The 13,807-nt window shown below is 37.9% G+C and overlaps 1 protein-coding gene across 1 annotated transcript in view; it reads left to right on the top strand.

Annotated features, from left to right (window-relative positions):
- EBPL (EBP like) overlaps positions 1-12,980 on the top strand; it is a 45,460-nt gene extending 32,480 nt beyond the window's left edge. Inside the window, exons 2-4 of the mRNA XM_044666044.1 lie at positions 1,749-1,818; positions 10,749-10,887; positions 12,492-12,980. Of these exons, the coding sequence (XP_044521979.1) occupies positions 1,749-1,818; positions 10,749-10,887; positions 12,492-12,732 (450 nt within the window). The 3' untranslated portion in view covers positions 12,733-12,980. The remainder of the gene's footprint in view (positions 1-1,748; positions 1,819-10,748; positions 10,888-12,491) is intronic.
- Positions 12,981-13,807: the final 827 nt, after the last annotated feature.

Genomic DNA, 13,807 nt, shown 5'->3' with positions numbered 1-13,807 from the left:
GCAGGCATAGGACTTTAGGAGTCCCCCTTTAGTAAGACACAGTGGAGCATCCCTTCTCAAAGGTCTTAGGATTTTAGAACTAGAAAAGATCTTAGAAGTCATCTAATCCTTTTGCCGAACTTTATTTTTAGTTCTTTTTCTTTATAATAAAGGTAAAACAGGAGTGGAAGATACATTGGGAAACAAAGTGATGTCAAAACAAAAGATATCAATTTTAAAACTTTGTAAAGGGATGTTCTAGTCCAGCCTCCCTCATTTTATAAGTGAGGAAACAGATTGAGAAAGACAAAGTCACTTGGGATCTTTGCTCTAGAAATGAAAGGTTCTCCAGGGGCCATCTAGCTCAACCCCTCATTTTATAGACAAGGAAGACAAGTTTTATAGACAAGTTGACAACTTGCCCAAAGTTAAATCGTCCACAAGGGTCAAGACTAGAGTTTTAATCTGGGTCTTCTAATTCCAAATTCAGTGTCTTTTCTATTTCATCATCATTATTGTCATCATTGTTGTCATCGTCACTGTCATTATGGCTAGCATGCATATAGCATTTTAAGGTTCACATAATACTTTGTGTTAACTCATTTGATCCTTTCAACCCTACTTGTAGGTGCTACTATTATCCCTATTTTATAGATGAAGAAACTGAGGCACATAAAGATTAATTTATTTGTTCAGGGTCACACAACTTGTCAGTGTCTGAGGCAGGATTTGAACTCAGATCTTCCTGACTCCAAGACCCACACTTTACCTATTGAGCCTCATCAACCCTACAATTCACCTAATCAGTATGCTCTGATGCTAGGGCCCCTCCTTCCCTCTGGAAAGTGAACAGTAAGGGGAAAGGTCTTCCCAAATCCTCCATTGAAGGCCAACACCCAAGGCAGCCATTCTTTCATTTCCAACCCAGCTGTACCCCACTGGCTATCATCATGCCTCCACAACCAGTACCCTCCCAACCTTCCACTTTTTAACTTCTTTTTTGTATTTTCCTCCTACCATTAGATTTTAAGCTCAATGAGGGCAGGAACTATCTTTTGCCTTTCTTTGTATCTCCAGTACCTTAAGCACAGTGATGGGCATGTTGTGGTGGTGATGATTGTTCAGTCATCCAGTCATGTCCCATTCTTCATGACCCTGTGGACCATATCGCCCATGGATTTTCTTGGCAAAAATACTGGAGGGGTCTGCTAATTGCTTCTCCAGTATATTAAGACAAACAGAAGTTAATGACTTGTTCAAGGTAATACATCTAGTGTCCGAGGCCAGATTTGAACTCAGATCTTCCAGCACTCTATCCACTGACCCTAGCTTCCTCCTTGACTAGCATGTAGTAGGTGATTAATAAATGTTTATTGTTTGATGAATCAAGCTGCTATTAAGCTCTGACAACATTGCTGCTTCTTTGACAGGAGCATTTGCCTCTGTTTGTTGCTGTTTGTGTTGTCTCTTATCTCCCCTGAGGATATTCTTGATATTATTGTATAACTCAAAGAGAAAATACAATTAAATATAGAATTATTGACTTTGCATGTGACTCTTCAGAAAAGTGTCTCATAATTCAGAGTGTGCCTCTATGAAAATTCTGGAATGATCATCTTTGTGTATTCAAGGATACTATTTCCCTTTGATAGTGTAGTTAATCTGCAGTTCCATTATGCAAGAAGACCTGAGATATGGATATCATCCTGCAAATGAGATACTTCCATGAAATAATAGTAAATATTCTGTTTCATGTTTCCTTTTCTTAGGAAGGTCCCTTTGTCTACTTGTCTTTAGTAGGAAGTGTGGCAGACTCGGATGGCATAATTGCTTCATTATGTAAGTGTTCTTTTATTTGCATTTTGAAATATTTGGGGGAGCCTAATAAGCTTGGTGTGCAGTTAGAAATGTGGGAAGGACAATTAGAATGAATGTGATAATATTTAAAACATTGGTAAGTGTTTTATGAATGACTTTTTTCATATCATCATTACTTTCCAGTGACATATTATACACCCTGCCAGCCTGTGCCTGGAACCATATCTTGTAACCAAAAGGGAACTAAGCAAAACAAACTAATGCATTGGCCTTGCCAGACTGTATGTCTGATTCTATACCTACATTCATCATCATCCTCTACCATCATGACTGATCACTGCATTAATCCCAGTGCTAAAGTCTTTCAGTGCTGTTTTCTCTCATATTATTATATTTATTGGGTAAATTATTCTCCTAGCTCTATATGGATGGATGGATGGATGGATGGATGGATGGATGGATGGATGGATGGAAAGATGATAGAAAGATAGATGGATAGGCAGAGATGGATGGATAGATAGATAGATAGACAGACAGACAGACAGACAGACAGACAGATAGATAGATAGATAGATAGATGATAGATAGAAAGATAGATGGATAGACAGAGATGGACAGACAGATAAATAGATAGGTAGATAGAAAGATAGATATGTAGATAGATAGATGATAGATAGATAGATAGATAGATAGATAGATAGATAGATAGATAGACAGACAGAGTTGGACAGACAGATAAATAGATAGGTAGAGAGATAGATAGATAGACAGATAGATAGATAGAAAGATAGATGGATGGATAGAAGGATGGATGGATAGATAGATAGAAAGATGATAGATAGAAAGATAGGACAGACAGATAAATAGATAGGTAGATAGACTAACAGACAGACAGACAGAGGTTATTTCACAGATATGTGCAGAATGGCTACTTTCATGTTCCCATCTGATGTCGAACAAAGCAATGCTCTGCTTCTTGTTTCTGCCCTCCTACTATAAAAAGTATCCTTGTTGTAGTCCATTGAGTGCCATTTTTTTTTTTTGCATTTTTGTGCTTTTTGTTGGTGACTTTGCTGTTTGAAATTGCCCCCAAGTATATTGTTGAAATGCTTCTGGTATTCCAAAGCAAGAGAAAGCTGTGATGGGCCTTATCAAGAAAATAGGTACATTAGAAAAGCTTCCTTCAGAATGATTTGCAGTGCTGTTGGCTGTGAGTTCAGTGTTATTGGATCAACAATACAATACATTCAGAAAAAAAAAAGAAATTTGACAATCTATATGTGAGGCCACTACAGAAAGTGCTAAAGTAAATATGATCAAAGGCACACAGGAATTTATCCTTGAATTTCCCTGAGAAGCAGTGGTTCAGTGTTTGCTAATTCAGTGTTCACAGTGACTTTCTAGTACAGAACTTCCACAGATGACAAAAACTGACTGTATGTGTGTATTCCCTCTATGTCTTGGCTATCAGACCTTATTGTCATACTATTAGCAGCTCTCCTCTTCTAGCAGCATTGATTTTGTTTATGCAAAAGATTTTTAGTTGAATTGGAATTGTCTGTTTTGTCCTTTATGATTGCCTCTAATCTTTATTTGGTTACAAATTACCCACTACTCATCATTGTGCCACACATACCTCTATCCTTTCTCTTATTTTCTTATGATGTGACATCTAAATTTAGAGTTGCTCATAAATTGTACTTATTGAAGAGTCTGGGGTAAGATGTTGGTCTAAAGTTAATTTCTGCCAAACTCCTTTCCAATTTTCCCAGAAGTTCTTCTCAAAAAGAAAGCCTTTACCCCAGCAGTTTGAAAAGATTCTTCATGGTTTTATTACGTATCACCTTTTATTTTGGAAAAGATATACTACATTTAGATATAAGCTAGATTGTTGTGTCAGGATGAAGTTCACTGAGTCCTAAGTGGCTTATTCCCAGAAAGTTATCTATAGCAACACTTGAAACTGTCTCCTAAGATAAAGAAAGGATAATATCTACATAAATGAAGGGAGCATCCATTACAACAAAATTATGGCAACTTTGAGGTGTTATGTACACCATATGTAAACTTGGTAGTAGGTTGTTTTTTAATGTTCATACTGGCAGAATCTGTACTAGCTTAATAATAATATCTCAATTTAATATAGTGTTTTAAGATTTACAAAGCACTTTGTTATCACATTTGGTCCTTATAATATCTCTAATCAGTAGATACTGTTATTGTCCCCATTTACAGGTAAGTAAACTGAGCTTCAGAGAAGTTAAGTGGTTTTCTAAGTTTCAAAAGCTATTAAACACGTAGCTCCATAGAGACCGAGACCATGTTGTACCTAAACTTTTGTGTATCACACAGAACTCTGCACATAGTAGGTCCCCAATAAATTCTTGTTGAATTCACACCAATTTAATTCTTCATTTCAACTAGAGCTCTGGTCAGGAATCATATATTCAAGGAGAATAGATTCCCTGAGGCTAGAAAGCAATTTACATCAATGACAAAGGATGGATTGTAGGCAGCTGGCTTTTTTTCCCCCTTGCTGCACAAGTTGAGTTAAAGGTTGCACTAGCCATAGTGAGAAAACCCCAGTGACCAGAGAAAAGTGGCAGCCCCGGCCTCCCTACTGAGAGTCATAAGCTTTCATCCCTCCTTGTCGCTCCTCTCTGTTCTTAGACCCCAGAACTCTGGCCTCCTCCCTTCTGCTGACCTGCCCTGGAAGGGGAGATTCCTTTGCCTTTGTCCATCCAGGCTGCTTCAGGGAGCAGACCCTGGCTCCATCCCATGAAAAAAGAGCTCACAAATATCTAATAGAATCGTGATGCAAATCATCTTTGCATTTCTAGGGGCTAATCATAAATAAATAGAGTACTCTTTATATTTACTAAAATGAAAGTAGATTAGATAATGCAGGACATTTTAATTATAAAGCCAAATGAGATCAGCAAAAGCAATAAACATTTATTAAATGCCCACTGGGTACAATGCCATGTGCCAAATGAGATACAAAAAATCCATCATCCAGAGTAGAACATAAGTGCCTAAGGAAATATAAAGTCCTTTGGCATCGTTTCACAGCTGGCCCCAGCCCTTTTCTACTTCCCATCCAGCTTATAACTTCTTTCCTTCTGTGTGCTCCACAGTTCATTCTCACTGGCCTACTTGTAGTTTCTCAAATACAAAATTCCATCTTCTATCTCTTCATATTTGCACTGGCTGTTCCCCATACCCAGAATGTTCTGTCTCCTCACTTCTTTCTCTTAGTTTCCCTGGCTAGCTTAACCCACTATCTGCCTCAGTTTTTCCAAAAGTAAAATGGTGATAATAATAGTACCTACCTCATAGGATTGTAGCAAGGTTCAGATGAGATGATATTCATAAAAAGCACTTAGCACAGTGCTTGGCACATAGTAGACACTATAAAAATACTCCCTTCTTCCCCTCCTTGTTGACTGACTTGACTAACAAAATGCTATGGAGGGTCTGGGCAAAGAAGGATGATTGCTAATAGGCAGAATTCCAGAATCTCAGGGTGGGAGGATATCTCAAGAAGCTATCTAGGCAAATCTATAACCAAACAAGACTCCTGTCTTCTATAACATCTTTTAACAAGTGATCATCTAGCCATCATTTAATGACCTTTAAGGAAGAGGAACCCACTACCCCCATGAGGCCATCTTGGGACAGTTTGAATAGTTAATAACTTCCTCCTTATGCTTCTAGTTCATTCTCATGGGATCAAGCAGAACAAGTATAATCTTCCTTCCATGAGAAAAAGCTTCAAATACTTGAAGACAACTATCACATCCTCTTCTAAGTTTTCTCATCTCATTTCTCCAAACAGACTTCATATGGCATGGTTTCAAGGCCTCTCACCATCCAGATAACCTCCCTCTGGACTCCCCAACTTGTCTATGCCCTCATGAAAATGTGGTGCCCAGAACTGAAAAGAGATGTGTCTTAATCAGGGCAGAATACAATGATACTATCACCAACATAGATCTGGGTACCATAACCCTTTTTTCTTTTTTTTTTTTCATTTTTTATTGTCATGCAAAACATACTTCCATATTGGTGATTGTTATAAGAGCACATTCATACATAACCAAAACTCCAAAATAAAACCAAAGATATATTGATGTGAAAGATGGCCCCAACCGTTCTTTTTCTGGAGGTGGATATCATTAGTCTTGCAGGATTGTCCCAGATCATTGCACTATTGAGAGTAGCTAAGTTTTTCACAGATAATCATCATCCAATATTGTTTTTATTGTATATGATATTGTCCCAGTTCTGCTTATTTCACTCTGCATCAGGTCTCGCTGATCTTTCCAACTTTTTCTGAAATTATCTTGCTTATCATTTCTTATAGCACAATAGTATTCCATTACCAACATGTACCACAATTTGTTCAGCCATTCCCCAACTGATGGACATCCCTTCAGTTTCCAATTCTTTCCCATCACAAAAACAGTAGCTATGAATATTTTTGTACAAGTAGATCTGTTCCCCTTTTTTATTATCTCTTTGGGATATACCTAACTCCTTTAATGCAGCCTAACATTATCTAAAGGGCTTCTTTAGGGAAGCCAAATCCAAGTTGGAGTCCTCTCTTATCCTCAGATTCCAGGCAAACTGTCTAGCCATTCCTCCATCTTACCTTTAAGTAATTGACTTTTTGAACCCAGCTGTAGGACTTTACATTTATCCTTATAAAATGTCACCATCTTTTGTTCAAACTGTCATTGTCACCATTGTCACCTGTTGAGGTAGTTTAGGATCTAGAGTATGTCATACAATGTGCTGGCTATCCATTTCAGCTTTGCGCCATCTGCAAATTTTATGATTTGCATATATATGAGGTTATGGTATATGATATATGATATCAATGCCCTCATCAATAAAAATGTTAAATTGCATAGAACCAAACACAGACCTTGAGGATAATTTTTTAGATGCCTCCCTCCAGCTTAACAACTATCCATTAAAGACTACTTTTTAATTCTATTCATTCAATCAGTCATATAATCCAACTTACAGAACCACTACCTAGTCCACTTGTGCACAAAAACTTTGTCAGAAGGAAGGAAGAAAGCAAAGAAGAAAGGAAAGAAAGGAGGAAATGAGAGAGGGAGGAGAGAAAGACCAGCTCTCCAAAAAAGATAAGAGAAAACATCTCACTTCCATTCCTTTGCAGAGATGGAGATCCTCATGTGTGAAACATTGCATATACTTTCATACTTTTTCTGTGTATTGAATGGTTTTGCTGGATTTTTGCTCTTCCTTTTTTTTCTTAAAAATATTTTATATAAATAAACAAGAACAAAATCTAAATCAGAGTGAAAGTAAATAGCTCTCGTGTTGTTGTGCCAACTGACAAAAGGTAGATAGAAGTACACTGCACAAACTTCGTTTTTAGTTATCTCTTTGCATCCTATGCCATTTGTAGATTGGAAGCTCCTTAAGGACAAAGTTTATTTTGTTTTTGCCTTTTCTTCTCAGCTCCTAATATCATGTTGTGAACCAGTATATGAACTTAATAAATGTTTGCTGAATTGAAGTGGAATTTTTTTTTTTTTATGGGATGGCTCTCTGGGAGAGAAGGGGAAATCCTGGAAGAAATGCCAGTGATATCAGTACAAATGATTTCACCTCCTCTTTGGGGCCATTACTGTATATAGAATTACAATACCACTTCTAAGTTCAGGAGCACCTTCTTCCTTTTCAGATGGTTCAGGTCCACCATCTATGCAAAAAGCTTCCTACTTATTACTTAAGTCCAAGTATTCAGTGGTCCCTGTTCTTCCCTCCTTTGTTGTCACATTCCTTCGCCTTAAGGTTAGGATTTTGTTCTGTCTCTTCATATCCCTTTTCACTTTGCTTCTACCTTGAAGTACTTCTTCTATTTCTTTAATGAACACTTTTTCCTTCTGAGATTATTTCCAAGTTATCCTGTCAGTAACTACCTAGTAGCTGTTTGCATGTTAAATGTTTCTTTTCCTTTCTTCTTTTCTTTTCTTTTCCTTAGCTCTTTCCCTTCTGTCTTAGAAGTGATAGTAAGCATCAATTTCAAAGTAGAAGAACAGGCAATTGGGATTAAGTAATTTGCCCAATTCACACAGCTAGGACGTAACTGAGATCAGCTTTGAACCCAGGACCTTATGTCTCTAAACCTGACTCTCTATCCCCTGAGCCATATAGCTGCCCTTTGTCTTCCATTAGCTTCCATAAGCACCTTGAGAGCAGAGATTCCTTTTTTGCTTTTTTCCAGTCAGCAGCACAGTGCAGGCACATGGTAGACCCTTAATAAATGCTTCTTGACTTGATTTGACTGGAAGATAGACAAGTGTTTCTCATGAGCTCTTCTAGAATGGAGACAACCCTGCTTTTCGTGTGTGCATGGCATTTACCCCAGCCCCAGTAGAAAGGTAAATATTGTGCACTTTAGCCAGGTCACTTTGGAATACCCTTTGCACTGCATGCTTTAGGAAGCAAGATACTCAGATGTCTGTCATTTCTCTTGGTAGGTCTATGGCCAATCACCAGTTTAAAAGCCTTATAATGAGGTAGCCTTGGACAGATGGGTACTTTAGACCCTTTTGTTGATTTGTAGCTGGTTCCTTTCAGCTTCTCATAATAGTGAGTAGCATGAATATCTGTTATCTCTTCAGCTTATTAGTCTAACTTGACCCGGGATCAAATTTCCTATTATACTTAGTAGCCAATAGAAAAAGAACTCTTTTTAGAGTTGTCTAATGAACACTTTTTGTATCTCCTGGCTTCTCTATTCTTTAGGTTTTTAATAAGTAATAAGGTACTCAGAAAATGAGGTAGCCAAATGGAAAGAGAAGTTACAGACTTGGATAATTGAAAAATTACAACATTAGTTCCCATACAATCAATAATTTACTCCATTTTGAATGATGGATCTTTTCCATCTTGAACATACAAAATCCATTTATATTGCTACACCTCAGCCTTTGGCATTAGATTTGGGGATCATTTTTTTCTAGGTACTGGGTCGCCCAGCTAGTGCCCTGGGGGTAGAGTCTCTAGTTTGGTTCTTCAGTTGAAGCATGATTTCATTGTTACATGTTATGTAGTACTCTTCCGTATTGCCCCGTCTTCTGAAATTTTTGTCCATGTGTTTCCATCAATATTCCACAGAGGATACACTGAACACCTTGAAGGCTTTCTTCAAGGTCTTTTAAATGCTGTCTGGATGTCAGAGCATCCTCAGATCTATTGATTCCTTGTTCTTAATGCATGACGAGCCTAATTCCCTTTCTAGCTGTAAATGCTTTTGACACCTTTTATATCACTTCTTAGGCACAAATCATCATCGCTAAAAACAAGCAGCCCAAATGGCTAGCTAACAACAGGCTGAATGGCTCTTAGCTCTTCTTGCTCATTATTTCTGGACTTCTGCAGTCTCTTCCCAGCATGATGTCTTCGTGTTTTATTTCATTAAAGAGTTAATTCTATTTATTGGTTGTCTTCTCCCTGAGGGCAGCCTTTTCATTACATCCTCAGGAATAGTTCCTCTGTCCATTAGGAGAATTCAAGTCTTGCTCTACAGATGAGATATGTAGCTAATTTGAGGCTACTCGTGCCTTTTCTAAATAATAATAGAAGAGCTTTTAAAGGGGAGAAGGATGATATTACCAGTGTGCTGCCATCAGATCATCTCTTAGAAGATTTGATGTTCTTATTACATGTTCAGGGAGAAATCGTTCTGAGAGTCAGTCTTAATGGATCCACATCCATATATAAGTGATACTCCAGGCCACAGCTATTGTTAATGAGTTCTCTGTACTGATGGCAGGGCTGAACTACCCTCTTTGTCTCTTTGTCCGTCGGTGCTATATTGTGCTGTCCAGGCTAATAAATACTCCCTAACTCTTCCTCCACCCCCATCCCCACTTTCTCCGAATAGAATCTCTCCTCTGCCAAACAGGAATTTTTACCAAACCCAGGTATTTGCTTCTGATTTTTTTTTTATATTTTCCCATCTGTAAATGCAGCTTGCAAATTTCTCACTGGATCAGTTATTGAGGCAAAGAATCCAAATAGTTTAAAGACATTTATTGAAGGCCATGTTGGTTTTTAGAGCTTATTCTTAGATTGTCCTCCCTTTTTAAAAGGAATAGTGTCCCAGTTCCATGAATTAATTTAGAATTCCATTGTTGTTGCCATTAATTGGCAGGGGTGGAGAAGGAAAAGAGGGAGGAAAATCCAGTAGATGTAAAATAATTTGCAAAAGGCAAAGCACCAAACAAATACAAAGTTTAAGAGTGAGTGACCTTCCTAATTCTAGGTTTTTTTCTGTTTTAATTTAAGAGTTTTGCCACTTTCTTTCTTTTAAAAAAACTTACTTCCCATATTAGAATCAATTAATTTTTAAAATCTATTTATTTAATTAATTAATTTGGGATATTTTTCCATGGTTACACGATTCATGTTCTTTCCCTCCCTCCTCCTGGAGCCAATGAGCAATTCTACTGGGTTTTACAAGTATCACTGTTCAAAACCTATTTCCATATTATTCATATTTGAATTAGAGTGATCATTTAAAGTCAAAATTCCCAACCATATACCCATTGAACCATGTGATCAATCATATGTTTTTCTTCTGTTTTTCTGCTCCCACAGTTCTTTCTCCGGATGTGGGTAGTGTAGAATCAATTAATTCTAAGACGGAAGAGCAATAAGGGTTAGTCAGTTGAGATTAAGTGACTTGCCCACGATCACACAGATAAGAGGTATCTGAGACTAGATTTGAACCCAACTCTAGGCCTGACCATTCATTGTGCTACCTAGCTGCCCTTTTGCCACTTTCCAACAGAAGAATAGAGGGAGAATTGTTGCTGTAACTCCTTGAGAGAAAAAGGACATTCAGGCTGATGGCTGCAGAATTAATCACATGCTAAAATAAGAAAACCTTTTCACTGTTTTAGGGAAAGAGTATGGCAAAGCAGATGCAAGATGGCTTCATTCAGATCCCACCATTGTATCCCTGGAGATGCTGACTGTTGTTCTGGATGGATTTCTGGCCTTGCTCCTCATTTATGCCATAGTAAAAGAGAAGTACTATCGGTAAATGCTGGTAGCCTTTCCTTTTCAAAATCAAGTGTCTTATAATGAAACCTGGATGAGCTGACTTAAATAAGTAGCTAGACAGAAAATAGCACACGAAAGAAAACTGGGCAATCTTAGTTACGTGACGTTGTGGCCATCAGGATAATTTCAAGCTGTTCAGAATGAAGACTGAGAGAAATGTGATCCCAGGTGGCAATCTAATTGTAGTCTTTGGGGATTGTGCACAAGAGAGAAGGAGGCTGCATTAGTTTCTAGCCACTATTTTAAAGCAAATTGGAGGTATTCCTGCTAAATCTTCTCCAGGGTCTCTGGCAAGCCCCATTCCACCTAACACAAAACCAAATTATGCTGTTGTCATTGATTCTGTTTGATGTGCAATGTAAAATGAGCAAAGTTTCCTAAAAACATGGGGTGATTTTTTGGGTTGGATTTTGTTTGTTTTGTTTTTGTTTTTTTTCAAAAGCCAAGAATGTTGTCTAAGAGGAGTATATGTATACATTATTAATAACATTCTTGAACCAAAATCCAAGTATACACAATACTCAGGTAAAGAATGGAGAGGCTGTTGTTGACATCTTTTATTTTCCTCTATTGTCCTTTTTCTTCTCCCCAAGACAAAGTAGATTGCAGCGCATAAAACATTGCCCTAGGGATTCCCCCAAGAGTAGTGCTCAAAGAGCAGGAATATAGTCATTTGTCTCATACTTTAATAAGCTTTCTTAGGTTTATTAAGTCTTTACTAAGACTTTTAGTGTGCCCCATGTATTTGAGTTCTGTACAGGACTTTGTATATAGGCATTTAATAAATGTTTGTTTCACTTGTCATGTCTGTTGAATTTAGTTTGGCTTTGCCCCAGGTCATACTGGAGTTAAAATATAAACGTATTCATTGGGTAGATAGATGGTAACAATAAATGGGTACCAAAGAGTTTGCCCCAAGCCTCAAGCTCCTCAGTTCTAGCTATCTTCCTTTCTTCCTTTGTTTGTTCATTCATTCATTCATTCCTTCTTTCCTTTTTTCATTCCTTCCTTCTTTCCTTTCTTTCTTCCCTCCCTCCCTTTCTCTTTCCTTTTCTTCCTTTTCCTCTCTCCCTTTCTCCCACCTTTCCTTTTTCCATCCCTCCTTCCTTCCTTCTTTCCTTCCTTCTTTCCTTCCTTCCTTCCTTCCTTCCTTCCTTCCTTCCTTCCTTCCTTCTTCTCTTCCTTCCCACCCTCTGTCTCTCCCTTTATTTCTTCTTCCCTCCCTTCCTTCTTTCTTCCTTCTTTCCTTCATTCTCTCACTCATTTAGATGTCTGCCCAACTAGAATTCATCGGTATTCATCTCCCTTATAGATCAGTTGTGTTCTCTCAATCTCCCTAAGGGTGGCCTTTATCAGACCATTCTCTCTAGAAACTCACAAAAGTCATCAATAATGAGATCAGCTTTGCCTGTGCTTCCAGGATGTAAGGGGGCCAGTCTTAGATATAGGATTGTTTTGTCTTGTTTATAATGAGAAATTTTGTTGGGGTGATTGCTGTTGAAGAAGAAAGCTTGTCTCGTGATCAAGGTGGAAAGTTTCTCAAAGGTACCTTCTGTTCCTTTCTTGTGTCTCTTCAACAGGCATTTCATTCAGATTACACTGTGTGTGTGTGAACTATATGGCGGGTGGATGACCTTCTGTCCAGACTGGCTGATTGGAAGCCCCAACCTTAACACAAGCAATTGGCTTTATCTTTGGGTCTACCTGGTATTTTTTAATGGTGTGTGGGTATTGATCCCAGGACTACTACTGTGGCAGTCATGGATAGGACTCAAGAAAGTGCATCAGAAGGAAATGAAGCCAGGAAAAAAGTTCAGATGAATTTTCAAAATCACAGCTGTATTCCTCATCCAAGTCATTGTGGTTTTAACCTATGATTGTGTGTTAAAAATGCAATCACCAATGCTTTGAAGTTATTTTTCTTCCAGTTGTATTTTGTATACCAATTTGCTTTCTTTACAGTAAAATGGAACAAATGGGGGGGGGGGGTTAGGATTTTTAAATTATATGTAGGGATAAATGAATGCAATTTAATTTATGCCAATAATGTTCACAAAAATAATTGTTAAATTGTGCCATATTAATAAACATGGTGATTTGATATAACATCTCTTATACTATGTTTTTTTAATCTCTTGAATGAGAGATTTTTAAAAAGCTAAACAAAGCCTTGTTAATTTCCCATGAATTTTTTGGGTGGGGACCACAATGAACATCAAAAGTGAATCCAGAGGGCAACTAGGTGTCTCAGTGGATTGAGAGCCAAGGCTAGAAACAGGAAGTCCTGGGTTCAAATCAGGCTTTAGACGCTTCCAAGCTGTGTGACCCTGGGCAAGTCACTTAATTCCCATTGCCTAGTTCTTACCACTCTTGTACCTTGGAACTGATACATAGTATTGATTCTAAAATGCAAGGTAAGGGTTTTTCAAAATCCAATGTTTATTTTGCATCTATATTTTCTGGATTGTTGGCATCTAAGAGAAAGTTAATGGTAACAGACACCTGAGCCTGTAGTCATAATGACGTGACAAAGTCAGAAGAAGGCACAGCAAATCTGGTTGGTAACTATGTTAACATATCAACTTAGGGTCCAGAGTAGGGACAGAGTGTGTGAAGTTATTTTAAAAATAAGGAAAGCAATAAACATTTAAGTGTCTACTGTGTGCTAAGAACTGAGTTAAGCACATTAAAAATAATGTCTTATTTGATCATCTCAATAGCCCTGTGAGATAGGTGCTTTTATTAATATCTCCATTTTACAGTGAAAGAAACTGAGGCAGACAGAGGATAAGTGACTTGCCCAGATTCACACAGCAGGTGAGACCACATTTAAACTCAGGCCTTATCTACTCTAGGCCTGGTGCTCTGTCCACTTCACCACTTAACTGCATCTGAG

Source organism: Gracilinanus agilis, chromosome 3 (genome assembly GCF_016433145.1).
Source record: "Gracilinanus agilis isolate LMUSP501 chromosome 3, AgileGrace, whole genome shotgun sequence".
NCBI lineage: Eukaryota > Metazoa > Chordata > Mammalia > Didelphimorphia > Didelphidae > Gracilinanus > Gracilinanus agilis.
The sequence above is the reverse complement of the archived record's forward strand: the minus strand, read 5'-3'. Positions and strand labels throughout refer to the sequence as shown.